This window comes from Sorex fumeus, unplaced genomic scaffold (genome assembly GCF_029834395.1).
Source record: "Sorex fumeus unplaced genomic scaffold, SorFum_2.1 ptg000125l, whole genome shotgun sequence".
NCBI classification, from domain to species: domain Eukaryota; kingdom Metazoa; phylum Chordata; class Mammalia; order Eulipotyphla; family Soricidae; genus Sorex; species Sorex fumeus.
Window position 1 is genome coordinate 3,161,545 of NW_026606182.1, and position 24,610 is coordinate 3,186,154.

The 24,610-nt window shown below is 63.9% G+C and overlaps 2 protein-coding genes across 3 annotated transcripts; both read right to left on the bottom strand.

Moving 5' to 3' along the window:
• Nucleotides 1-411: 411 nt before the first annotated feature.
• LOC130044824 (DNA dC->dU-editing enzyme APOBEC-3G-like) lies at nucleotides 412-5,923 on the bottom strand. The gene is made up of 8 exons (XM_056137474.1): nucleotides 5,898-5,923; nucleotides 4,917-5,067; nucleotides 3,481-3,739; nucleotides 3,278-3,392; nucleotides 1,960-2,104; nucleotides 977-1,253; nucleotides 614-729; nucleotides 412-432 (listed from the first exon to the last, which is right to left on the bottom strand). Exons 1-8 carry the CDS (start codon nucleotides 5,921-5,923, stop codon nucleotides 412-414), a joined length of 1,110 nt encoding a protein of 369 aa, XP_055993449.1.
• Nucleotides 5,924-11,856: 5,933 nt separating this feature from the next.
• On the bottom strand, nucleotides 11,857-22,979 carry CBX7 (chromobox 7). 2 transcript variants are annotated; one of them, XM_056137403.1, is made up of 6 exons: nucleotides 22,674-22,979; nucleotides 20,537-20,580; nucleotides 14,873-14,938; nucleotides 14,237-14,303; nucleotides 12,171-12,540; nucleotides 11,857-12,098 (listed from the first exon to the last, which is right to left on the bottom strand). In XM_056137403.1, the coding sequence occupies exons 1-6, from the start codon at nucleotides 22,740-22,742 to the stop codon at nucleotides 11,872-11,874; spliced, it is 843 nt and encodes a 280-aa protein (XP_055993378.1). In that variant the 5' UTR covers nucleotides 22,743-22,979; the 3' UTR covers nucleotides 11,857-11,871. The 2 variants fall into 2 exon arrangements, with proteins under 2 accessions (XP_055993378.1, XP_055993379.1); XM_056137404.1 differs by having other exon boundaries at nucleotides 11,857-12,047; nucleotides 12,171-12,243; nucleotides 22,674-22,977.
• Nucleotides 22,980-24,610: the final 1,631 nt, after the last annotated feature.

The window sequence follows — 24,610 nt, forward strand, 5'->3', positions numbered from 1 at the left end:
CCGACAGAATGCGCTTCAAAGAGCAAGAAGCTTTATTCCAGTTCCTGGACCAGAGTAGGGATGCTCACACACACACACACACACACACACACACACACGGGCACATTTCCTTCATCAGGGAGTTTGTGTTGAGTTTCATGGACGGGCTCAAGTGACATTGGGGGGTCCAGGGCCCTCCCAGGACTCTCAGCACTGGGTCCATAGCTCTGCATCAGGCCCGAGGGTGCTGCTGGGGTCTCCAGGCCACCCTGGCCAGCAGGCGCCAGCAGGGGCCAGGGAGGGAACCACAAAACTGTTTCCCGGACCCAGGTTTCATTCTGTCTCTCCCGATACGAGGTGGCCACCAGGGACCTGCAAGTCCGGAAGAAGCTGCATCTCAGCTGCCCCTTCAAGTCTCCAGGAACCCGAGGGTCACCCTGCGCCTTCCTGAGCCTGGGGAAAGGGAGCAGGGGAAGGAGGGAGAGCCCGTGGGAGGAAGGACAGGCCGCGGGGTGTGGGGGGGAACTTCAGAGGGGGGAGGAGGGGAGCGGGTATCCCAGGAGGCAGAGGGCTCTGATTGGGAGGAGAGGGGAGGGGCCAGTGGGGAGGGGAGGGGAGGCAGAGGGACCCCCACCTGCAAAATGTGCTCCAGCTCCATGGCAAGATCCTTGCTGACATCTTCCAGGTTGGGGGGCGGGGCGAAGGGCTGCCCGTCACTCTGCACGAAGGTGGCCCAGCAGTGCTCGAAGTCTGCGGGTCAGCAGGAGGTGGGCGAGGGCAGGGGCCACAGGTGCTGATGCCTGAACGCCCAGGCCTCTTCTCTGCGCCCCCCCAGACTGAGACCCGCCCTCGCTGGCCTCCCCTGGGACCCTCCCGCGGAGCAGTAGAGGCCCCGTCTCTTCCAGTGGACTCGAGGGTCACAGGGGGGCTCCTTTCCTCTCTGCAGACAAGGGACAGGGCGCCACCCCCCTGCCTCCTGCCACGGACCCGTGCGAACCTGCTCTGGTCATGATGGAGACGTGGACCCCAGCGTCCCGCAGGGTGCGCAGCCCCTCCTGGTACCCGGGCAGGGAATAGATGCGGGCGGCCCGGATGCTCAACTCCACGCCGCGGTGCTGGCCCAGGAACTGCACCAGCTCCCTGACGCACTCGACACAGGGGCTCCAGGAGATGTAGCAGGTGACGCTGCAGGGCAGCTCGGGGGCCAGCGCCCAGGCCCAGACCCTTTCCAGGAGAACCACCTCTGCATGGGCGGGGTGGTCCGTGTTGCGACCCTGGCGCAGGCGCAGACCGTGAGCAGGGCTTGAGGGGCCGCTGGGCCAACAATGGAGGGGCGAGGAGGAGCGACCTCAGTGGGGGGAGGGAGACTGGGGGGGGATTGGGGTCCAGGAGCCCTCACAGGAATAAGGGGCTACGTATCCCTGGGCCGGCACCTGAGAACTTGGGTTCCAAGGGGATCCCCACAAACACACACACATACACACACACACACACACTCACACACACACACGGGCACATTTCCTTCATCAGGGAGTTTGTGTTGAGTTTCATGGGGGGCTCAAGTGACATTGGGGGTCCAGGGCCCTCCCAGGACTCTCAGCACTGGGCCTGTGGCTCTGTATCAGGTCCGAGGGTGCTGCTGGGGTCTCCAGGCCACCCCAGCCAGGAGGGGTCAGCAGGGGCCAGGGAGGGAACCACCAAACTGTCTCCGGGACCCTAGTTTCATTGTGTCTCTCCCGATTCGAGGAGGGTCCTGAGTTAGTGCCCGGGAGGGGCTCAGTGCTCAGTGCTCAGGGTCATGGGGTCATGGGGTCACCCTAGACTGGGCCACGGCATGGAGACCCTGGGCAGGAGGCGAGGGGGCTGGGGAGAGGGGACCTTCTAGGCAGGGGTTCGGACCCTGCTGGGTTCCCTGCGTCTCCCTCCCCTCCACCTTGGGGGAAGGGTGGAACAGGTTCCACCTGTGGGTGGGGGTCTTACCCGGTTCAGCAGGAAGCCCCTCCTCTCGCTCTTGGGGATGTGGTCCCCCGCGCCCTGCACCTCGTAGCACAGGAGCGTCGCGTGAATAGAGTTGCTGGGGCTGTTGTCGAAGTGCTCCATGAAGGTGTTTATTTTCATCCGGGTCCTGCGTGCCGGGAGAAACTTCGGGCCTCGTCCTCGGGGGGCCGGCCCAGCCCACGCCCGCACTGCCAGGCCTTAGACACTCAAGAACTGCCCCGGGGCTGTGGGCCCGCCGGCCTCTGCAGCACTCTGGGAGCAAGCTCAGCTGGGCAGCCTCCAGGGAGCGGGCTCAGCTCTAGACCCAGCCTCACGGGCGAGGTGGCCAGCTCACCTCTGCCTGCCATCAGCCGCCCCGTTATCTGGGGCCCCCCAGGGGTAAGGACACCCTGAAGGCTTGTCTCTCTCTCTCCTTAGGGCCCACATGGCCCGGCCCCCCTGCCGGAAACGAGCCGCAGCCATACGCCCCCCCCCCCGTTTCCCTCCCCAGCTCTGGACATGCCACCCCCGAGCGGAAACAGCCCAAAGAGGGAAAGAGCGCTCTGGGTCTTCTGGGAGGGTGTTGGGGGCCCTGCCCGGATCTGGGGTTCAGCTCACAGGACACTGGCATCGGTGAGGGGTCAGGCGACACCAGCAGGAACCGGAGGAGAGAGGAGGAGGCAGCAAGAGCCCGGTCTGGCAGGAATGGGGGTACGGCTGAGGGGTGGAGGGTACCTGTCCCTGGGATCTGCCGCCATGCTCTGGGGCTCAGCCTGTCTGGGGCACTCGACCAGGGGCCCCCGAGCTTCACATGGCACCCAGCCCTTGGATTGAGGAACACGCCAGGTCATCTCTGGAATCTGACCAGCCTGACGCCACACCCGCAGCACGGGCACACTTTCTACGCCCATTTCCGGGTGGCTCGGGCCCTCTCTGGGCACATCGAAGCCGACTGTCGGAAGGGAGGTCAGGAGGCAAGTGACAAGTGCCACAGATCAGGTGACAAGTGACCAGGTGTCACCCAAGGGAGCCGACGCCCAGAGGTCAGGAGTGGGAGGGTCTGTGCTCCCGTGTCCCACAGTGACGAGTGTGGGCTGGTTCCCGGGACCTGGTGTCAAGGGTCTGGGGGTGCAGGGGGGGTTGCAGCAGGCTCTGTCCCTCACCTTCTCGGGTTGGGGGGGACGCAGGTGCTGGGGTGTCCCAGTCACAGCCCTCCAGTCTCCCCTGTCTAGGGTCATCTATGGCTCATGAGACAGGACGGAAGGAGCGGGGTTCGGGCGGGGGCAGGGGACTGAGCAGAGGGTCAGGGAGGGGACCTCACCCCAGAATGTCCTGCAGTTTCCCAAGCAGGAGCCCGCGATTCCCGCCTGGACCCCACCAGGGTTCAAAGGCTGTTCCTGCCCGGCGGACGAAGAGTTCCCAGCACCAGTCAAAGTCTGCGAGCAAGCGAGAGGCCACGGGTGCTGAGCAGGATGGCTCTCCCCGGAACCCAGGCTGCGGGGGCCCCCCACAGCCCACTCTCACCTTCCCAGGACATGACGTCCACCAGGACCCCCTGCCGGTGCAGCCGGCCAAGGGCCTCGCGGTATTGGGGGTCCCAAGGGAGGCGGGCGGCTAGCATGCGCAGCCTCACATTGTGGCGGGCCCCCAGGAACGCGCCCACCTCCTCCGCGCAGCGGGGACAGGGGCTCCAGGAGACGAAGCAGGTGACCAGGAAGTCATCGTCGGGGGTCTCCAGGGACCGGAGCCAGTGAAGGAAGTCGAGTTCCACGTGCCAGTCAGGCTGGGAGGGAGAGAGGGGGCGGAGAGGGGCGCGTGGGGTCAGGACGGCGAGCGGGCAGGCTGGACAGAGGGATGAGGGGAACGCGGCAGGGCCCTGGATGAGCCCTCAGACTCTCAGGGTGGCCCTGGGGTCCCAAAGGCAGCAGCACCCCTGGGTGCTCTTTCAGCATGTGGGCACGCCGGGAATCGAACACTCAGCCTCATGTTCACGTGGCCGGGCTCCTACATCTTTTTTTTCCTTTTTTTAGGGGGTGCTTTGTGGGGGGGCTCTGGGTAATACATCAGCCACATTACCCGACCGAGCCGGCTGCTCCAGGCCAGGGTCCGAGATGCTGTGCCATTGTGTAGTGGCAGGGACTCAAGCTGGACCCGGAGGGTGTGAGGTTCTTGCTCTAACCACTGCACTATCTCCTGCACCTTCTACTATTTTGGGAGTACGTGTGCAGTATGGGGCATCACACCCAGAGATGCTCAGGGCTTACTCCTATCTCTGCACTCTGGGGTCACTCCTGGTGGGCCCGGGGATCTCTGTGTAGTGCTGGGGATTGAACCCGGGTTGCCCGCATGTGAAGCAAGAACACTTCCTGCTGGACCATCTCCCTGGCGCTGTTAGACCCCCTCCCCAGCCTCCCCCCATCTTTCTAAACAGATTTATTTTTATTTTATTTTGGTGGGGTTTTTTTTTTTTGTTTTTTTGCTTTTTGGGTCACACCTGGCGATGCACAGGGGTTACTCCTGGCTCTGCACTCAGGAGTTACTCCTGGCGGTGCTCAGGGGACCATATGGGATGCTGGGATTCGAACCCGGGTTGGCCGTGTGCAAGGCAAACGCCCTACCCACTGTGCTATCTCTCCAGCCCTATTGGTGGTTTTTCTCGGGGAGAGGTCACAACCGACAATGCTCAGGGGCTACACCTGGCTCTGCACTCAGGAATCACCCCTGGCCGTGCTTGGAGAACCCTATGGGATGCCGGGATGGAATCTGGGTCAATCTCGTTGCAAACGCGCTCCCTGCTGGGCTATCGCTCCGGTCCCTAAATAGGCTCTTTCCCCACAGTCATTAGACGTCAAGGAATGGGGAGATGCCACAGGGGCAGGCTTGGGGAAAGTGGGGGGCTGAGGTGGCCCCTCCTTCGGGGGTGCCCATCAGCATCCTGAGCTGGTGCCTGCTGTCCGTACCTGGCTTCTAAAGACCCGAGTGAAAGAGATGACCACGGTGCCCAGCTGCAGCTGCTCCACCAGGCCGCACAGCACCCCAAAGCCCAGGCCAGGGGCCAGGAGGGAGCTCCAGAAGCAGAAGTCATCCCTCTCCAGCTGCCTCATTGGGTATCTGGGGGCGAAAGAAGAGAAAATCGAGTGCCCAGAGCACTCCCTGGGGGTGACAGGCCGGGGTGACGCCCTCCTCAGTGCCCCTCTTATGTTTTTGTTTTTTTGCTTTTTGGGTAATACCCGGTGATGCACAGGGGTTACTCCTGGCTCATGCACTCAGGAATTACTCCTGGCGGTGCTCAGGGGACCATACAGGATGCTGGGAATCTAACAGGTGTCGGCCACGTGCAAGGCAAACACCCTACCTGCTGTGCTATCGCTCCAGCCCCAGTGCCCCTTGTTTTGTGGGTGCCCCTGACCCTGTTTAACAGAGGCCACGTGGGGCAGAGAGCAGAGCCAGAGTCTCAGAATTGGCAAGTGAGGGTCTGGCTGTTTTGGGGGTTCCTGGGCACGGCTTCCTTCCAACCCCAATCTTTTTTTTTTTTTTTTTTTTGCTTTTTGGATCACACCCGGCGATACTCAGGGGTTACTCCTGGCTCTGCACTCAGGAATTACTCCTGGTGGTGCTCAGGGGCCCATATGGGATGCTGGGAATCGAACTCGGGTCGGCCTCGTGCAAGGCAAACGCCCTCCCCGCTGAGCTATCGCTCCAGCCCCAGCCCCAATCTTATTGATACGTTGACTGACCTATTTATTTTGGGGGGCCTTTTCAGCATGGCTGAGAAGTTGGGGCCACTATGGGCAACAGGTGATGGAGGGGAGTCACCGCCAGGCCCCCCCAGTACACCCCATCTCTCAGCACCTCAGTCTGCCCTGCAGTGCCTGGGGGCTCGCAGCAGAAGGGAAGCTGGTCTCAAGGTGGGGGGGGGGGGGCTGCCACATCAGGGCTACCCGGAGGCCTCCGTGAGCGGGTCCATCTCCCCATCTCTTCCTCCCTCCCAAAGCTGTCCTCCCCGCGGTCTCCCGCATCCGCTTCCGTCAAATTCCAAGCAGGACAGAGCAGAGCGCATGCAGGCCGGATGCAGCCAGGGACGGGGTCCCAGCCCACACCCCGCCCGATTGAGGGTCAGGGGATTCGCGGGCACGGAGGGGGGGTTGGTAGGGGGGCGCCAGGAGGTGCCACTCAGCCGCAACAGGAAGGGTGTCTCCAGAACGGAACCAAGTCCCAGGAGAGGAGCGGGTCCTGCAAGGAGACGGGACGCTGCGGGGTGCTGGGGCCGGCGGCAGTACCTGCTGGAGCGATCGTGGGAGTGGTCCGCAGCCCCTCCTGGCAGCTTGGCTGTTTCAGGAAAGCCTTGAACAGAAACTGAATTTCCCGCGCTGGGCCGGGGCCGCACCCCCTTTTCCGCCGCCTCTTCCCTCGGGCCCCGCCCCCTGCACCCCAGCCCGGCCCAACAGAGCCGTCCCAGGAAGAACCGGGGCGCCCCGTGATCGGCTGCAGAGAAGCGGGCAGGCGCCCCGCCCTCCGGAGCACAGGCGTGGTGGGGGTGAACCGGGGGCGCCCTCTGCACCACGGGACCCGCACCGCCCCAGCCCAGGCGGGAGTCTCGGGGCGACACCCAGTGTGGACCTGCGCCGCCAGGACAGGACAGTTAAGTCCCGCCCTGCCCCGCGCAGACCCAAAGGGACCCAGTGCACCTCCAGCGGACAACGTCGTTACAGGAACCTCCTGGGGCTGGTCTCTGGGCCTGAGCAGAGGCCAGACCCCCTGTCTTGCCCCCTGCCAAGTCTCCTCTGGTCCCGACCTGCACGCAGACCACCTGAGCCAGACCCCAGGGGCACCCCAGCAAGGTCCTTGGGTTCACACACGCGCGCAAACACACACACGCACACACGCACACACGCGCGCACACACACACACACACATACACACTGAACCCCACTTGTCTGCACAGTGAGGAAAAACAGATGACCCAGAGAAGGTTCCAGCACCCCCAGGCCGGGGCCCCCATCTGGTGCCAGGCTGGGGACTAGTCCAGGTGTCCACCCTGCTCCCCATTGTGGCCACGTCACCCCATCTTGTGCCAGGCCTGGGAATCGGGCACTTCCCCCCAGGGGGGCTTAGGGGTTGGGGAGCGAGGCACTGGGGTGAGGGGTGAAGGTAGAAGGTCCCCTGGGAGGAGGGGGGGACAAGCCTGCCTGGGGAGACGGGGTGCTGGGGAGGGTGGCCCCTGGGTGGATCTGGGGACACGGGGTGTTGTGCTCGCTTGGGGCCTGCCTCAGAGGTCAGGAGGGGGCGTCCTCCTCCACTGTGGAACCCACCTCAGCCCGGAGACCTTGGAGACGCCTGTTTCCCTCCCTGGCTTTCGGGTGGAGGGGCCTGGCGTCAGGGCCTGGAAAACAAGCAGAGAAGGGGGACCTCGGCGTGAGGCCGAGTGGGACTCCGACTGGGCCTGGGGGTGTCAGGGGAGGTTTCCCTTTGTCACCCTGGTGCGTTGTTCCTCCCCGGGGTGCTGGCTGGACCTATTTCCCAGGCTCAGCTGTGCCTGAAATCCCACATTTGTCACTCCTGTGGCTCCCTGGGACAGATGCCCTGAGATAGGGCTGCAGATGCGACCCACCCTCTAGAAAGTGTGTGTGTGTGGGGGGGGTCCCAGCCCAGAGGGAGGCCGGGCTGCAGCGCCCTCTGCTGGAGCCAGCCTGTGGCTGCAGGAGGCCCCCTCTGGACCCCCTGCAGGGATGGAAGCTAGTTCTCTTTCTGAGCTGATCCCCGCAGGGAGAAGGAGGTTGCAGGTCTGAGAAAAATGTGAAATCAATTCGGGTGCAAAGACCACGTAGGGGTGGGAAGCCAAGGCCCCATCCCGGTCAGCGCAGGGACCCCGCTCCCCACCGCAAGGGCACCCTGGCCCCGAGACGGCTCTGTCCAAAAACGTTCCTTGATGAAGTTGGAGAGGGGTCATGCTCAGGGCCCGTGTCCCACCCCCTCCCCTCAGCCCGGGGCGCCCACCTGGGACTACCTACCTCCAGCACCTGTTATGCCCAGCGCAGTGACCAGGTCCGTAGTGCAGCAGGCAAGGGCCTCCCTGCCTTAATTACCTCCTTTAGTTTGAAGGCTGTTGGCTTTGAAATCAGTGTGGACATACCTGGTTTTGGCTTTTTGTTTTGTTTTGTTCTGGTTTTTTTGCTTTTTGGGTCACTCCTGGCTCTGCACTCAGGAAGTACTCCTGGGGGGTGCTCAGGGGACCCTAGGGGATGCCAGGGATGGAACCTAGGTCGGCCACATGCAAGGCAAACACCCTCCCCGCTGTGCTATTGCTCCTGTTTTTGTTTTGTTGTTTTTTTTTGGGGGGGGGGTTTGGGGGCCACACCTGGTGATGTTCAGGGGTTACTCCTGGCTCTGAATTCCAGGATTATCCCTGGCGGTGCTCAGAGGACCATCTGGGATGCCGGGGATCGAATCCAGGTGTGCATGGAATCAGGGCACGAGAGTACCAGCCTGGCCTCACCCTTATGCGCCCCCAAGCCCCCAGACACTGACTCTAGGTGGAAGTGTGGGCCCTTCAGTTGCAGGGTCCCTCCCTTCTCTGAAGCACTCCATCTTTCCACCATGCACAGGTGAGCCTAGGGCAGTGCGCAGAGGGGTGACCAGGGTGGGGGACAAAAAGGCCTGGGAGCAGTCAGAATCAGGGGATGTGCATGAGAAGTTGTGGAGCTCCTCAGATAATGTTCCAGAAGAGGGGTCCTCAGAGCTGCTGGGTGAGGATCTGATGTGGAGGGAATGGGGGGGGACAGCTTGGAGGGTGATGGGGGTAGGGTGCTCCCCTGCAGAGAAGCTCCTACTGAAGCTTTCTAGAATGTTCTGGAAATCCAGGAAGGGGGCTTGGGAGGCACGATGGCCCTTCTCAGCCACCTGACTGCCTCCCCCGAACGGGGCTGAGACAACACCCAGGAGCCATGGGAGGGGCAGGGGACAGATCAGGGGTGGACGGGGGCTCCCCAGAACTGGGTGCTGAGGTCCCCACCCAGGGAAGGGCCTGGAACCCTGGAGACTGAGCAGCTTGGGGGAAGAATGCAAAGCCCGACCTCAGACCCCCGATTCCAGGGTAGTGGGGTGCATCCTCTGGGGTTTGCTGTAGCCAGTTGGGGGGGTCAGTGACCCTGGCCAGGAGTCCCCAAGTGGGCGCCACTCCTCTGTAAGGGGCTCCACAGGGGGCATCATTTAGGGGCTATCCCTGCACAGTCCACCCACTGCCCACCCCAGGGGCCTGGCCTGAGAACCCCCCTCCCGCCTGCTCCTGACCGCTGAGCTTGGTGTGGGACATGTCATGGACCCCCCCCTCCCTGACTGCTGGGGTGAGGCACCTGTCACCCTTCGCCACTGCATTCAGGGGTCACTCCTGGAGAGGCTGGGGGGGTCCATATGGAGTTCCAAGGGTTGAACCCCCGCGGACAAGTACAAAGCATGCACCCCTCCACCCCCATCCTAATGTTCCTCCATTGCATGAGCCCCACCCTGCTCTGCCCACTTCAAGGAGTCACGGGTTGGGTGGGCTCGGGTCTGGCGCTATAGCCTGTGTGGCACCGCGTGGGCTGTCCCAGTAGCTCTGCCTTTTGGGGTCCCCGTCCCTGAACCCAGGGGGTGTGAGCCCCACAACCTGGACGGCTTCCGCCCAAATCAGTCACTGAACTGGGGGGGGGAGCACGATGGGAGGGTGTTCAGAAAGCCGCGTGTTCCCTGGTTCCAGGCCAGCGCCCCGCAGGCGGGGGCACCACCGCCGAGGCCGCAGGAAGGAACGACTGCGTGCCCACGAGCTTGTTTAAAATTATCTTTAATGATTTTTTTTAATAATGTTGCCCATTTGCCGATAAATCATCTAAATAAATAGATGCTATACAGTCTCTTACCAATATCAGTACAAAAATAAACCCGCGCTCCGCACCAGCCCGCTCGCCGGCCCGCCCGCCCGCCCGCCCCCTACATTCATTTCGTCTGGACGAAGCTGACGCTCTTCTGTGCAAAGGAAGCGCCCACCGGCCCGCAGCGCCGACCCAGCGCGGCGCCCCCTCCCGGCGGGAGGAGGAAGTTGGCAGCAGGGGCCGCGGCCCCCAGCTCGGCCTGGGGCCAGGGGCCAGGGGCCAGGGCGCTGGGCCCGGAGAACCTTCTCACCCCTTCCCAGCAAGTACCGACCCAAGTACCGACCGGTCCCTCTACATTCAAATCGGATGGGGGCTGGGGGGGGGAGGCTGGCCACTCTAAAGCCCCCCACCCCGAGAGTACTGGCCTTCTGGGGGTGCTGTGGGGTGGGGGGATCCGTGGCCCCCCAGGGATGCTGGCCCAGGGTCCCCCGCCTCCCCCTGGGCAGGAAAGACCCTCACAGCCCTTGACTCGGAGCAGCTCCAGGGCCGGGGCAGTGGGGGCCGGAGGGTTGGGCCGAGAGGCCAAAGGGGCCCACAGGGAATGAGCCGCCCCCCCTGCAAACTCCACCTGCAAACCCCGCAGCGGGAGTCCCAGGAACCGGGTAGGGCCCAGAGCCCCAGGCCTCCGGGAGCGCCCGCATCCTGGAGGGGCCCCCACCCTTCCCCGGGGCCCCACACGGACAGGTGGGTTCCTCCCCGCCAATACGCCCTTGGCTGGGGTGTCCATCCCTAATGGAAGCGCTGAATTGACCTGGACAGCTCAGGGAGAGGGAAGGGGGCAGGGAGAAGGGGTCCAGCCAGCGGCACACCCCGAGCAGGAACAGGGTGCAGGCTGTCTTTGGTTTGGGGTGTGGGGGGTCGGGGTGGGGGGGGTCTTCCACCCTTCCTCAGGCTGCTGCAGAGTGGGAGAGAGCCCCGGGGAGAGGCAGAGCTCGCAGGCTCCCACACAGCGCCCCCCCCATGTGATCTGATCCCGGAGGCCCCCCCAAGGCCTTCCCCCTCCAGGGCGACACAGGGGAGAGTCCAGGGGCAGGTGTGCAAATCAGAAAGAGGGTCCTGCCCGGCAGGCAGCAGTTCCCGGAAATCAGGAGCAAGGAGGGGAGGGGGGGACAGGAGTCGCGTGTGCCCTGAGCGCGGCCCCTCCGGTCCACAGCTGCTCTGGGGGCCCTGGAGGGCGGGAGGGGGGCTGAAGTCACCTGAGAACAGAGCCCCTGGGGAGGAAGGACGGAGTGACGCCAGGCGTCTGCGGGGCACACCTGGGAGCACACTTGCAGGGCATACCTGGGCGCACCTGCAAGGCACACCTGGGCACATCTGCCAGGGCAGCTTGGCAGGCCAGGAGAAGGGTCCCAGGCACACGTGTGCCTGGAGCCCCAGCCCACGATGGACAAGGTGAGTGGGGTGCCCGAGGCGAGGGGGGTGCCCGAGGAGGCGGGCCCTTCCCCACAAGGGCAAAGGCGGGGTCTGGTGCGGTGGGGGGCGGGGAAAGGAGACACCGCGGGGCCCCGTCCGACCCCCGGCGGTCCTGTCCGCGCCCCAGCCGTCCTTTCGGGTCAGAGCCAGCCTCTGCACCCCACTGCCCAGCCGGAGTGGGCAGTCGGAACTCAAGACACCCCGGAAACAGAGGAGAAGGGAGAAGCAACTAGAAAGGGCCGGGCTGTGGGGGGTGGGGTGGGGGGCGGGTCCCCCCAAGCTCGGCGAGCCCAGGGCCAGGTGGTGACCCTGACCCCGCGCTGCCCCTCTGACACCCCGAGTGGCAGGTGCCCACCCCGGGCCACTCTGTAAACGACACTCACACAGGGGGGCAGACGGGGGCGCACGTGCGCGCGCGCGAGGGGACAGGGCTCCCCATCCGCCTGTCCCAGGGTCTTCAACAAGATAATTCACCTGCCCCCATCCATCCGCTCCCGTCTCCGAAGTCCAACCCCCCAGCCCCAAAGCAGATAGTTTAGGAAGAGTAAAAAACAAAACAAAACAAAACCAAAACAAAAACCAAAAAAAGGGGGGTTCAGCACTTCCCGCCGCCGCCGCCTCCGCCGCGGTCCCGGAAGAAGCCCTCGGCGGCCTGGGCCTCGCGGAAGGTGACGGTGACGGAGTTGGCGGTGATGTCGGTGACGGTCACCTCACTCGGGGGGAGCGCGGGTGTCCAGGGAGGGGGCCCCTCGGCCAGGTCTGCGTCTTCGGCTGCGGCCCGGGAGACAGGGGGGCGGTGGGCGCGGGGGAGGGGCGCATGCACTCCCTGCCACCCCGCTTCCCGGGGACCGCGCTGGCCGGGGCGGGGGCGGTGGGGGTAGGGGTGCCCCTTACCCTCATCCGCGGGGGGCTGCGCGGCAGGCTCCCACTCGCTGGCCGCCTGCAGGCCGTCCGGCGCCGGGGGCTCCTGCAGGAAGAGCTGCGGTGGATGGCTGTGACACTCCGGGGCGGGCGCGCGCCGCGCGAACTTCTTGCGTGACAGCCGCAGGTACTTGTGGGCCTTGCGCGGCTTGTTGGTGCGCAGCGGGAAGGGCAGGGCGGGCACCAGGGGGCCCTTGTCCGCCGCCAGCTCGGGCGCCGCCGCCGCCCCCGCCTGGACCACCCCCTCGGGGCTCCCGCTGCCGAGCGGGCGCGTGAGGGAGAAGCAGAGCTTCTCCGGGCCCGCGGCCTTGCGGGAGCTGCGCAGGTCCATACTGTACAGCCGCTGCGGGGGCAAGCCGGGGCGGGGGTCAGCCCGGCTGCCCGCCGCTGGCCGCCTGCCCGCCACCGCTTCCCGGCGCCCCCCGCCGCCACCGCCAACGCCCGCCCCGCGCCTGGCCTGGCCGCCGGCCCGCTGGGGACACGCGCTGAAAACTGAAAACTGACCGGCCCGGGTTCCTTGCGGGCGCTTGCGGGCACGCAGCCCACCTGGGTTGCAGCCACCCGTTGCCCTCCCAGCCCACCCCAGAAGGATGCTCTGGGCCCTGCTGGGTGTGGGGGGGAAAAAAAAAGAGAGAAAATGGACCAGGCTAGGCAAGGATGGGGGTGACCCAGCTGCGGGCGGAGCGTGTCGGGGTCTCTGCTTCAACAGGACCCCCAGCACCCACCGTGAGACAAGGCTGTGCCCTGGGGTCACTGGCCCCCAGAGGCTACCCAGCACCCCCAACACCTCCCTGAGGGCCAAAGTCCAACCCCCACAGCTAGGGGCACCCCAACACAGCCTCGCCCGCTCTGCCCAAGTCCAGCGCACTTGGCTGGAATATGGCAAGAAGCGCTCAGCACCTCGGGGTGCGGGCTCCGGCCTCTGCTCCCCTGAGCTGTACTAGGGGGGTCCCCGCCAAGCGCAGAGACAGTGGGGCCCCTGAGCCCCACTGCGTGTGGTCCAGGCTGAACTGTGCCTTGGGGGAGAATCTTGTTGCCTCTTGGGGAATCAGATGCACTGACCGGAAATGATGTTCAGGGATGCGGGGCCAGCCCGGACCCCAGTGCTAATGACCCCACGCTCCCCACTCGAGTCCCGGGGGGCTTGGGGGGCCCAATATTGCAGTGCCGGAACCCCAAGTGCAGGCAGCTGAGGCAAGTGGTCGCGTCTGGGGGCCACTGGGCCTTCCTGGCTACTAATGGGGACAGGGACCCGGACCATCAGCTCTGGACGCCACTCTGGCCACGACCTGGGGAACCTAGTGGGTGCCCCTCGGCCCTCCAAAGGCCGAGACCCAGCCTCGTGGAGGGGAGCCGAGGCCGGGGCCCCTCACCCACCAGGGACTCTGCACCCACACCCACGGGAAGGGCCCTGCCCAGGATCTGGAGAAGGTGCGGGAGGCCGTGGGCACCCCTCCCCCCCAACTCAGCATCGTGTCTTCAGACACTGGCTGTGCCTCAGTGACCCTGGGGACGGGCCCCCTCAGCCGGCACGTACCGGGGACAAGAGTGACACTCAGCACGGCAGGAGAGCAGCTGCAAACCTCAGGGCCTGCCACCCCTTCTCAGTGCCGACAGCCATGGCAGCCGAGTGCCCCCTGGGATGAAGCAACTCGGGGGGGGGGGGGGGGGTCAACGAGCCCAGAGTTCACCCTGAACAGCAGCAGGAAGCAGGACCTGTAGGTAGGGGCCCCTGGGGCTGGGTCCAGAGTCCCAACTCGCTCCTTGGATTCTGAGCTCCCAGGCGCGTCCACACCCCACGCCCCGCCCCCGCCCCCGCCCCAGTTCTCCCCTTCGGGTCTCCAGGGGGTTTTCATGGTACAGACGCGTCTGGGGGGGGGGGTTTGCGCATCGTCCTCCTCTGTCTAATTCACGAGATTCTGAGCTTTCAGAACCAGGGGCCCCCCCGCAGTGTTCCAGGGGAGCTTCTTGCGAGGCAGGCAGGGAAGAGAGCGGGGTGTGGGTGTGGGTGGGGGGTACCCCCGAAGCCGGCCTGTTACCTGCAGCAGGACGCGCTTGGGCTTCGGGCCTCTCTTCCGGTACCCCGACGCTCGGTCTTTTTCTTCCCTGGGTGCACAGCAGATGCAGAAGAAAAGGGGACACTGGTGACAATTAGGCAGAAACGAGGTGTCCAACCAGCCCTCTGCAGCCCGGGGCTGGGCCCCCACACCTCAGAGCAGCCCCCTGGCTCTCAGGACCCCTCCCTATGGCAAGGAGGCGGAGGCCTGATCCTCGCTCTGCCAATGGGAGGTGCCACCATGGGTCCCCACGACCCACAGGGCTCTGGCAGCCTCCACATGACTTGCAGACGCACCCCTGAGGCCCCAGGAGAGGACAGGCTCCCCACCAGGCCCCCGCTGTCACAGCAGACATGGGCACCAGGTCCCACGACAGGGCCAGCGAGGAAACCGGGGTCCCCCAAGTTCTACCTTGTCCACTGCCCATCATCATGACCAACCTTCAGAACCCCCAGAGCGTGCCCTGGGCCTCAAGGGCCACCTTCTCCCTGGTGCCACTGCCCAGCAGAGCTTTCAGAACCAGGCCCGGGCACCAGGGGAGTGGCCGGCCTCACCAGCACGGGCCTCGCTGCCCACTGCTGTGCCCCCGCCCCCATGCCCGTGACCTGGGGCCCTTACTTCTCCTCGTAGGCCAGGACCAGGCGAGGGTCTAGGATGTGCTCTTCCGGCTCCCACGTGCTGTACCTGGGGAGAGACGGGGGCGGAGGGGTCTCAGCACCTGCGCTGCCCTCTGAGCCCCTTCTGCAGGCCTTGGCCCCCGCAGATGCAGAACTCCCACACTGAGCAGGGGTCATACCCTCCATCCGCAGCCACCCAGCCTCTTCAAGGGCACCACTGAGCACAAGGTGCCTCAGCCAGGGCAGGGCGGGCACATGCCAGCTTCTCCTCTTGTCAGAGGCAAGAACCCGGCGGGGGGTTGGGTATCCCGAGTGAGGCCTGGTGAGGTCTGACCCCCTGCACTCCAGTGCTGGCTCCGGACCCATGTGACCACAGGTGCTTGCGGGTCCGGGCACACCGCTGTCAGGGGGAGTTCTTTCTGCTTTGTGAAGGGCACCATGCCTCCTGGGCACACACTGGGGCACCCAGGCCTCGCACGCTCCTGCCTCTGGGCCTGGCATACAGCAGGGGACAGGTTGGCGAGCCCCTCGGCCCAGGTGCACGGGCCTTGACTTAGTCCCTGCCTTCCAAAACAAGCTCTTCTCGGGGCTGGAGAGATAGCACAGCGGGTAGGCATTTGCCTTGCACGCGGCCGACCCGGGTTCGATTTCCAGGATCCCATATGGTCCCCTGAGCACTGCCAGGAGTAACTCCTGAGTGTAGAGCCAGGAGTAATCCCTGTGCATCGCCGGGTGTGACCCAAAAAGCAAAAAAACAAAACAAAACAAAAATTTAAAAAAAAAGCTCTTCTCCAGATTAAAGCAGCTTTTTGGGGGGCCACGGAGAGTGAGGGGGTATCTATTCCTGGCTCAGTGCTTGGGGTCGCTCCCTGCACTGTGCTCAGGAAACTGCATGGTGCTGGAGGTCCCGGCCCTGGGATGCATGCAAAGTGTGCGGGGCTCTGGAACCTGCTTCACAGGTGTGAGGCTGGGGGGGGGGGGGGAGATTGATCTCCTACACACCACACCCACACTCTGTTTTAAAAGCAAGGTTTATGACCTCCGTAAATGAAACACCAGCATTTACTAGCCACAGAGGCTGATGCAGAAACCCTTTGGTTTTAAAGCGTTAATATGCGTCTCTCCACACCTAATTACAAAGACATAATATCCTACAGATGCATAAATATCTACAGACACATGCTGTCCTACAGACACACAAATACCTAAGCACATGTGTGTGTGTTCAAGGGAATGTACAAACACAAGCAAAGCGATGATCTGGGATTCTGTCCCAGGCTGCTCAGAACTCAGCGAGGTAAGCAGGTAGGGGAGGGGGTTACAAAGGGGCCGGGGGGGTCCTGAAAATTCCTCTCCGAACCTGTATTCTAACCACGGCGGTGGACGCAAACATCCTTCAAGAGCATCCCGTTTCACAGATGAGGAAACTGAGGTACTGGGAGGCAAGCATCTTGTGAGGTTGTGAGGTCACTGAGCCAACAAGGTAAAGTGTATGATTGAAATGGGGGTGGGGTGGGGAAGAGTTGTATCAACATCTATTTTTTTTTTGCGTGTGTGTGTGGGGTGTCACACCCAGCCATGCTCAGGGGTTACTCGTGGCTGAGCTCGGGAATTATGCCTGGTGGTGCTTGGGGACCATATGGGATGCCAGGAATTGAACCCAGATCGGCCCACGTGCAAGGCAAACGCCCTACCCGCTGTACTATCGCTCCGGCTCCAACGTCTACTTTCTAATCCCGTACTGGCCACCACGATGATGCAGGTCACCCTGGCACTGGCCTTGGACCACAGGGACTGAGCCACAAAAGGGCGCCAGTCTTGGTAGCATCATTTGCTCGGAGGGGCGAGCTGGGAGCATTGCATAAGTGACTCAGACTCCCTGTCCCTCCCGTCCCCCTGAGGTGGAGGCCACCGGCGCCCCCGCGCAGAGCTGGGAGCCAGCGGCCACTGCGGGTCGGTCGCCGGCAGGGCACTGGGCGGGGCGCCCCCTGACCCCCACGGGCCGGGAAACCCCGGGACTTCCGGGGGGCGGGGTCTGCGGCGCCGGCGGCCCCGCCTCGCCCCGCGGCCGGCGCGCGTGCACGCGCACGCAGGAGGCGGAGGCGCACGCGCAGCAGCCCGGGCCAGCCAATGGGGGGCGGGGGCGGGGCCGGCGCGAGGTAAACACGGCCACGTGACCGACCGCCCCGCCCCCCGCGCCCTGGTAAACAGCCGGGCTCCCGCGTTGGCAGCCCGCTGACCCCGCGCGTGCCCGCGTGCACCGCGCTCCCACTTAGAGACGCAAAAACGTGGCTCTGCTGCAAGTGCAGCCTCCGGGTGACTCCCCCCACCGCCGGGGTCCGCTAACCCCCCAGAGAGGTGGGATCATCTACTGGTTCCCCACCGTCTTCCTCGCTGGGAAGGGTGACGCTGAGCTGCTGGGACCAGGAAAGCAAGAAAGCTGCGTGGCACAGAGAACAAACCCGGGGGCGTCGATGACTCTCATTTCTAGACCCTGAGAAGGGGAAGAAGTTGCGAGGGCCCAGCCCCCGGGCTCTGCGGCCACTACCCAAGCCGGAAGTCTGTCCCGGGCTCTAGCTTTGGACCCTTCTCTGATCCTGGGTGGCCAACAGCGGGGCCAGTGGGGCTGGGGCCTCATGGGAAACGGCGGCGCAGGGAGGCCGCCGGCTCTGCTCAGGCTCCAACAGTTGACAGGACTGCAGAACCTCGGTTCGGCGAATACCCGGCGGCGCGTCCCACAGCTGGGAACAAAGACAACCACAAGACGCGCCCGGCGGCGTGCTGATTAGGAGAAAAGCTCCCAGAATGTTTTTTGCAGGATTCTCTACCCTCCCCCAAACAGGAAGTGTGCTGGGCCCAGGAGGTGGGAGACAGCTTTTACAGCCTACCCGGCCACCACCCCCACCCCCACCTGGGGCTTTGCAAAGTACTTTCCATGCATATGTAGATGCACCCTGCAAAATTCCTTTTTCTTTTAATTGCAAAGTTCTTTGTGGGGTTTCCCTCCTACGTGTATTGTCCCTTTCTGGATGGCAGAACCTCACAGGAATGACTACAAGGTTTAAATTCCTAGCCTCTGCTCCCCTCCCCCACGCACAAGTAATTAAAATTTCCCTTTCTCTTGCTAATCACTCCGGTGCCAATTTAATTATTTTTCAGCCCCCAGATGAAGGGGGGAAGAATAGCTTCCTCCCCAGCACAACCAGCCGTGATCCTGGCATGGGAGGGCATGAGTCTGGCATAGAAGCTCTTCCGGGGTGACCGTTACCTAACATGGTTATTGACTTCCCATGCCCTGGCCCTGGCTGGCAGCAGTTCGGGTCACCGAGCTCTGGATCTCTGGACAAGGGCTTCTCACTGACAGGTATCTGCTGCCCTTCCCAGTCCAGGAGGACAACTGGCTGCCCGAAAGCAAAGAACTGCTGGTGGGATGCCCAGCGGTGGTCACTGAGGCTCCATGGTGTGCCACCCTCCCTGACAGACAGATGGACTTCATAAGCAAGAAAGGAAGGAAAGAGGTTCCCCCAGGGGGTCAGGCGGCCCTGGGCAGCAGCTGTGATGAGGGGCTACCTGAGGGCCGCTGCAACTCAGAGTATCACATTCATATCTGATGGCAACCGAGGTTGGATTCCCAGCATCCCATCTGGTCTCCTAGCATGGCCAGGAGTGGTTCCTGAGTGCAGAGCCTGGAATAACCCCTGAACATCGCCAGATGTATCCCCAAACAAAAAAAACATTTGTAGCTGATGGTTCGTACCCCCTCCCTCCACCTCATTTCAAGCCATTTCAAGAACCTTCCAAGAGACAAGGGGGTGCTGGAGAAAGTGTGTACTGATCAGAGGCCCAGTCAGGGCAACTGGATTTTTTTTTTGGGGGGGGTCACACCCGGTGATGCACAGGAGTTACTCCTGGTTCATGCACTCAGGATTCACTCCTGGTGGTGCTTGGGGGGGACCATATAGGTTGCTGGGAATCAAACCTGGGTCGGCCACGTGCAAGGCAAAGGCCCTACCCGCTGTGCTCCAGGGCAGCTGTTCTTTCCGTCCCGTTAGTAGAGCTTCCTGGGCTGAAGGGCACCCCAGGCTGCCCACCCTCCCAGATGGGGAAATGCAGCCCGATGGGATGGGCGAGAAGAGTCCCAGCCCTTCCTACTTCTCCCTCCACCCCCACCCCCATGTGAAGTGGGGCTGATCTGCCTCTCACAGGGACATGGTGGGCGGCATGGAGGAGGCAGCTGTATTCTCACGTGGCTCTTCCCGTTCCAAGCCTCCATGTCCCCACTTGAAACAAGAGGGGGCTAAGGTCCTCTCTGGCCCTACCCCCGGGCCACCCACGCGGCGTGGGGGCAACGTCACTCATTTTCCTGTGGGCGGGGCAGAGCCCCCACCATGTGAGGAGCTCACGGTGGTCAACTGGGCAGGCAAGCCGGGGCTCCAAGATCCAAGTGAGGGGAAGCAGAGGTGCCAGCGGGTGAACGAGGCCTCTCTGACTCCGGGGGGCTGGCTGGGGCAGGCGGGGGGGGCAGCGGAAATAGCGAGCAGTGCCGTTCTCTGGGCCCACAGATCCACGCCACGCAGCCCCAGCGGGGCCCACGCCCTGGGACACCTTCAGCAGCCAAGAGGGGGTCGCACCCGGGGCGTCAGTCCCCTCGCAGCCCCCCTGCGCTGTTCCCCTCGCTGCCCTTCCCCCAGGCTGCCAGTCCGGTGCCCAGGTTCCGCTTCCGGCCTTGGGGCGTCCGGAGGTCAGCAGGGGTAAACACGGGTATCTCCAGGCTGGCCAGCTACCAGGTCCAATCACCGGGAGGCCCGTGGGGTGCCCAGCCCCTGCACCCCACACGAGGAAGGGAGAGCTGGCCAGGACTACAGAACCAGTTTGGCAAGGCGAGATGCGGAGGCTGAGCGCGCGCCTGGGTTCTCCCTAGCCCCGACCCCGTTCTCCGCGTGCTCCCGGGTCCCAGCACCCGGCCAGCCCCAGCAGACGCCCCTTGGAGAGAAACAGGCCGTCTGGGCCGAGGGGTCCTGGAGGCCAGTCCCGGGACATCCTGGCCAGGGGGCGGGGCCCCCGCAGGCCAATGGGGAAGCCCCAGGCGCTCCCGCCCTCCCTGAGGCCCCTGCTGGGAGCTGATTGGCTGGTGGCTCGCTTCCTGATTGGGTGTCGGGAGAAGAGGTGGAGCACCTGGGAGAGGTCCCCGGCCCCGCTGCCCGCCCCCCAAACGGGACCGCCGCAGGTGGCACCGAGGAGCTCCCTGGGAAAGGGGGCGTCCCCGTTCTTCTGCCTCCGCTTGCCATGTCGGCAACGGTCTCCTCCTGGGCTGACCAAAGGTAAGGTGGCCCCAGGCTGTCTGAGTATCCCGGCACCCCAGATTCGGGCTCCACTGGCTAAACCTGTCATGCCTGGCGCCACACACCCCAATCCTCGCTGCAGCTGGAGGTGGGGGGTGGGTCCGGCCATATCCGGGGAGCACGGGAGCCTCGGACAGAAGTGGGGGGGCTGCTACGGTGAGCAGCTGGGCCGACCTTGACCTCAGGGGCTCCAAACCCCTCGGCGGGCAGCGGAGAACGGCACCCAGAGGCGGGTTTTGTGGTGGTCGCTGGCCTCGGATGAGGAGGGCAGCAGGGCAGAGGACGGACGGACAGACAGACAGACACACGAACATGAGCCTTACTTTGGCGGCCATCCTTTCCACTTCACCAGGTACTCGACTTTACCCTGGGGAGAGAGAAAAAAAGTGCATGAGACAGTCGACCCTCCCAGCAGGGATGGACCCCAGTGCGGCCGGGGACCTCGCAGCCAGGCCTCCCCCCACGCCAGGGACCCTCACACCTGGGCTGCTGCCTGGCCACTGGCAGAAGCCCCCACCCACCCGGAATGCAGAAAGGCATCTGGCTCCCCCACCCTTTGGGGCTCGGCTCTTATGCCCCAATGGGGAAACTGAGGCCATGTGGACGTGTGGACAGCCAGGCATCCAGTGCCCAAGTTCCAGAGCAAAGAAGAAGACTCTTTGCTCTTCAGATCAGAAGATGCGTCGACTCCTCCCAAGCTCCTCCTGGGGTATCCCCACAGCCTCCCTCCCTCTACACCTGCTGTCCCCTCCCCGCTGAGAGTTCCTGCCTTTGAGGGGATAGTCAGTGACTAGAGGAGTCCCAACTTGAAGGATGCTGGCAGGACCGCAGAGAGGGCTGCCAAGGGGGACAGCACAGTCTCTTTGTCAGCAATCAGCCAGGCTCCTGCCTTCCTGCCGTCACAAGTTCCAGGCCACCCTGGTCTCGGGAGTGAATCAGCTCCACAAGGCAACTGAAGACCAGGACTGTTCTCCCTGCAGGGTGCGGGGGCCACCCCCCTCCTTGGAAGGAACCCACGTGTTATTTCCTCACTCGCGGCTGCTCTGCCAGAGAGCCAGCTCCGAGAGGCAGGAAAGGCCTGTGTGGGCTGAGCACGGCGCGGGGTGGATGGATCAGGAACGAACGCGGCGCCCAAGGCAAGCGACTTACCTAACGCCCCTCCGCTTTGGGAAAGCGGCTAGTCACCGCCAGCTCCGACGCCACCAACAAGCTCCACTTGCAGGGGCAGCTCGGGGCCCGAAGGAGGAAAATAACCCGGAGCCCACCCTGGGGCAAGGGGCAGCGGCGCAGGAGGCTGCGTGGAGGGGTGAGCTCCGGCCGGGCCTGCCATTCCCTTGGGCATCTGCGGCCAGGGCTGAGTTTCGTCTCAAAGATGAGCTGGACACCGGCCAAGCACGGGCTCCTGCGCTACCTCCACTGCCAACTGGCTGTGTGACCTTGAGCAGGTCACTTCCCTGGCCGGGGTTCTCCCGGGGGTGGGTGGGAAGGAGAGGAGGGGGACCTCGAAGGTGTCCCCCAGCCCCACTCCGGGGACCTTGGGGAAGGGGCTGCGGAGCGGAGATCCGGGTGAAGGAGGTTCTGGAGGAACTTTCCCCGAAGGACTTCCTTTCCCCCACCCCAAGACTCCGGACCGGGGCGAGCCCACTCGGCCGCGAACGTGCGCCCCCGACGCGTGCGCGGCCCCCGGGGTGCGCGGGGCTGGAGCCGGCAGGACCGCGCCTCCGTGCACGGCAGGACGCCTGTTTGCCCAGCGCAGGGGAGGGGGAGGAGGATCGAGGATGCCCGGGCGCTGTAGGCGGCTTCGCGGCGCCGGCTGGGGCGGGGCAGGGTGCTGCGGTGGGGGGGTAAGGGGGGGTGTGCGCTGGAAGTGGGGGAGAGAGAGAGAGAGAGAGGGAGACACGGGGGTGGGGGTGCAGCGGGGAAAGGTCAAAAAAATCCAGCGGGAATGCTTCCGCGGCGGGCGGCCGGCGCTGCAAAGCTCCGCCTCCAACTTTAAAGGACTTGGTACCAAGCGTCCCGACTCCCGAGTTCGAGACCCAGCTCGGACGCGCAGGGCCACGCAGCAAGGAGCCCGCACCTCCTCCGCCTGGCACCCCCCCCCGCCTCCCCGCACTCCGACTAAGCAAGGGAAGGCGGAGGAAGGACGGCGATCGGGTTGGGAGGGGGGTCCCCGCAGCCCACCCCTAAGCTCCAGGCCTGACGGGCTCTCGCACCCCTCAAGCATCCCGGGGCGATAACTTTTCTCCCACTCGCCCCTACCAGGAGGCGGGGGAAACTGAGGCAGCGGCCGGGGAGACGGGCCCGAGGCAGCGCGGGATGATCGGGACCCCCCAGCCCCGCGACCCCGACCCCGCTCGACTTTGCCGCTCTCCCCCAGTGGGGGGGCGGGGAGGTGCCGGGGACCCGAAGGGCCCCCCCACACCCCGAGGGGTCCCGGGACCCGCCCCCGGGCAGCCTCACCTTCCGCACGCGCTTCTTCCGGATGCTCTCCACGGCGAACACCTGCTCGCCGATAGCTGACAGCTCCATGCGGGGCGGCGGGCGAGCGGGCCCGGGGCCGGGCCGGGCCGGGCCGGGCCGGGGGCGGAGCTGCGGGGTCGCGGCTGCGGCGCGCGATGCTCGGGCCGGCGGCGGGGTCCCCGTCACCCTCGGCCGGGCGCGCACGCGCACGCGCACGCGCGCACACCCCCTCGCGCTCCCTCACGCCGCCGACGTTCCATATTTGAACCTGCGCAACGTTTTCCTCGGCGCGAGCCGGCGGGCGAGCGCGCGCGCGGGGCGGGGCGGGGGCTCGGCCGGCTCCCGCGGAAGCCCCGCCCCCGCGAGGCCCCGCCCCCTGCGCGCGTGCCCGCCCGCGGGACTTATTTGGCGCGCGGGCGCGGGCATCTTTCCCATCCATCCAGGCGCGTTTCCGAAAATTCCCCTCCGGTGCGACTCCGGGGAGGGGCAGGAAACGGCGCGGCCCAGCTTGGGCCGAGGAGGACCCCGCAGCGCCCTGGAAGGCGTCCACTGGGGGGCGCGCGGACGCTGGGGATGCTGGCCGGCGGGTGGGTGGGCAGGGCCTGATCCGGGCTCCCCACACCTGTCCGCGCGCCCCTGACCCGACGCGTCTGTCCCTTTGGGTCCCCCCCCCACACACACACACCCCGAGCAACGCTGAGCAGGCGCCTCCTCCAGCCAAGAACCGGCAATTCTGTTCAGTCCTTGGGTCTGGCGTGGGGGGTCACTACCTCGGGGATTCCCCCTCCCCCCGCCCCGGCTGGCGCGTCCCACCCTCCGTGCGTGTTTGTGTTTGTGCCCGTGTCCCTTCAAGCTTTTGTAAAACGGGTGGTTCTGGAAGGCACAGCGGGTGTGCAGCGGTTTGCAGAATGGATGGGTTTGGAGTTCAACACGCGGCCCCCGTTCCTCCGGTTTGGGCCTGGCCACTGACCGCGACCCTGCCCGCCCCACCTCTCCCCTCCCGCCTCCGCCCAGGTTCTGTCTCCCTTGAAACTGTCATTTCCTTGGAGCCAGCGTCCGCGGCACTGTGCTCAAAAGCGCTTTCTAAAAGGCACTCCTGGGCTGAGAGATCGACAGCGGGTAGGGCAGTCGTCTTACACGCTGCTGATCCTGGTTCGATCCCCAGCACCACCTACGGATTGATTAGCACAGAGAAAGCCCTGAGGACACCGGATGTGGCCAAAAAGGGAAAAAAAAAATCTAAAAGGCACTGGGTCACCTCAATACTTGCAAGCCGTGCATAGTTTCCTTGTCCCTTTGAGGTAAAGTCCAGACACCGCTGTTCTGATCTACAAAAAAAAGAAGAAAAAAAATAGATACATCTGTTTTCTTTTTTATCAGAAGATACACATCCAGCGCCCTGAGAGAAAACGACCAACTGGTAGATTTACAGTTATCTACCCAGTGACATTTTCATTCAAGAATCATGTAACATCCGTGAGAAATATCTTTCCAGGACGAGGGTGAAATAATGGCATTTACAAATAGAAAACCAGATTTTTCCTCCCTAAAGGAAATTCCAGCAGAGGAACTTGAGGACAGAGGAAGATATCATAGACGGCGTCTGATGCGTTAGGGAAGAAAGAACAATGAAGAACATTGATAACTATAAAACAATAGCGGTGTCTTCTGGATAAAAATAGAATTAAAACAACAACTAGGAAATAGAAGGGGTGAGTGGAGTAAAAGTGGTCTGAGATCCTTATATTCTTCCGTAGGAAAGTGCAGGTAGGTACCCAAAGATACGCTTGAACTTTGGTGAGCTAAGAATGGAAGTTGACATTAGAAGGGTAAACAGTAAGAGAATGGACCGGCAGAGTATAATATTTATTCAAGTTAGGAGAGTGGGGGAAATAGAATGAGAAAATGAACTCAATCAATCTTAAAGCAAGCAAAGA

Coding starts and splice junctions, on each gene's coding strand:
- CBX7 (XM_056137403.1), bottom strand. CDS start 22,742: ATGGAGCTGTCAGCTATCGGCGAGCAGGTGTTCGCCGTGGAGAGCATC. Junction 14,304..14,872: donor GTCCTGGCCTACGAGGAGAA/GTAAGGGCCCCA, acceptor CTGTGCACCCAG/GGAAGAAAAAGACCGAGCGT. Junction 12,099..12,170: donor GCAGCCCCCCGCGGATGAGG/GTAAGGGGCACC, acceptor GGTGGCAGGGAG/TGCATGCGCCCCTCCCCCGC.
- LOC130044824 (XM_056137474.1), bottom strand. CDS start 5,923: ATGGACCCGCTCACGGAGGCCTCCGG. Junction 3,393..3,480: donor GGACGTCATGTCCTGGGAAG/GTGAGAGTGGGC, acceptor GCTTGCTCGCAG/ACTTTGACTGGTGCTGGGAA. Junction 2,105..3,277: donor AAACTGCAGGACATTCTGGG/GTGAGGTCCCCT, acceptor CCCGGCACGCAG/GACCCGGATGAAAATAAACA.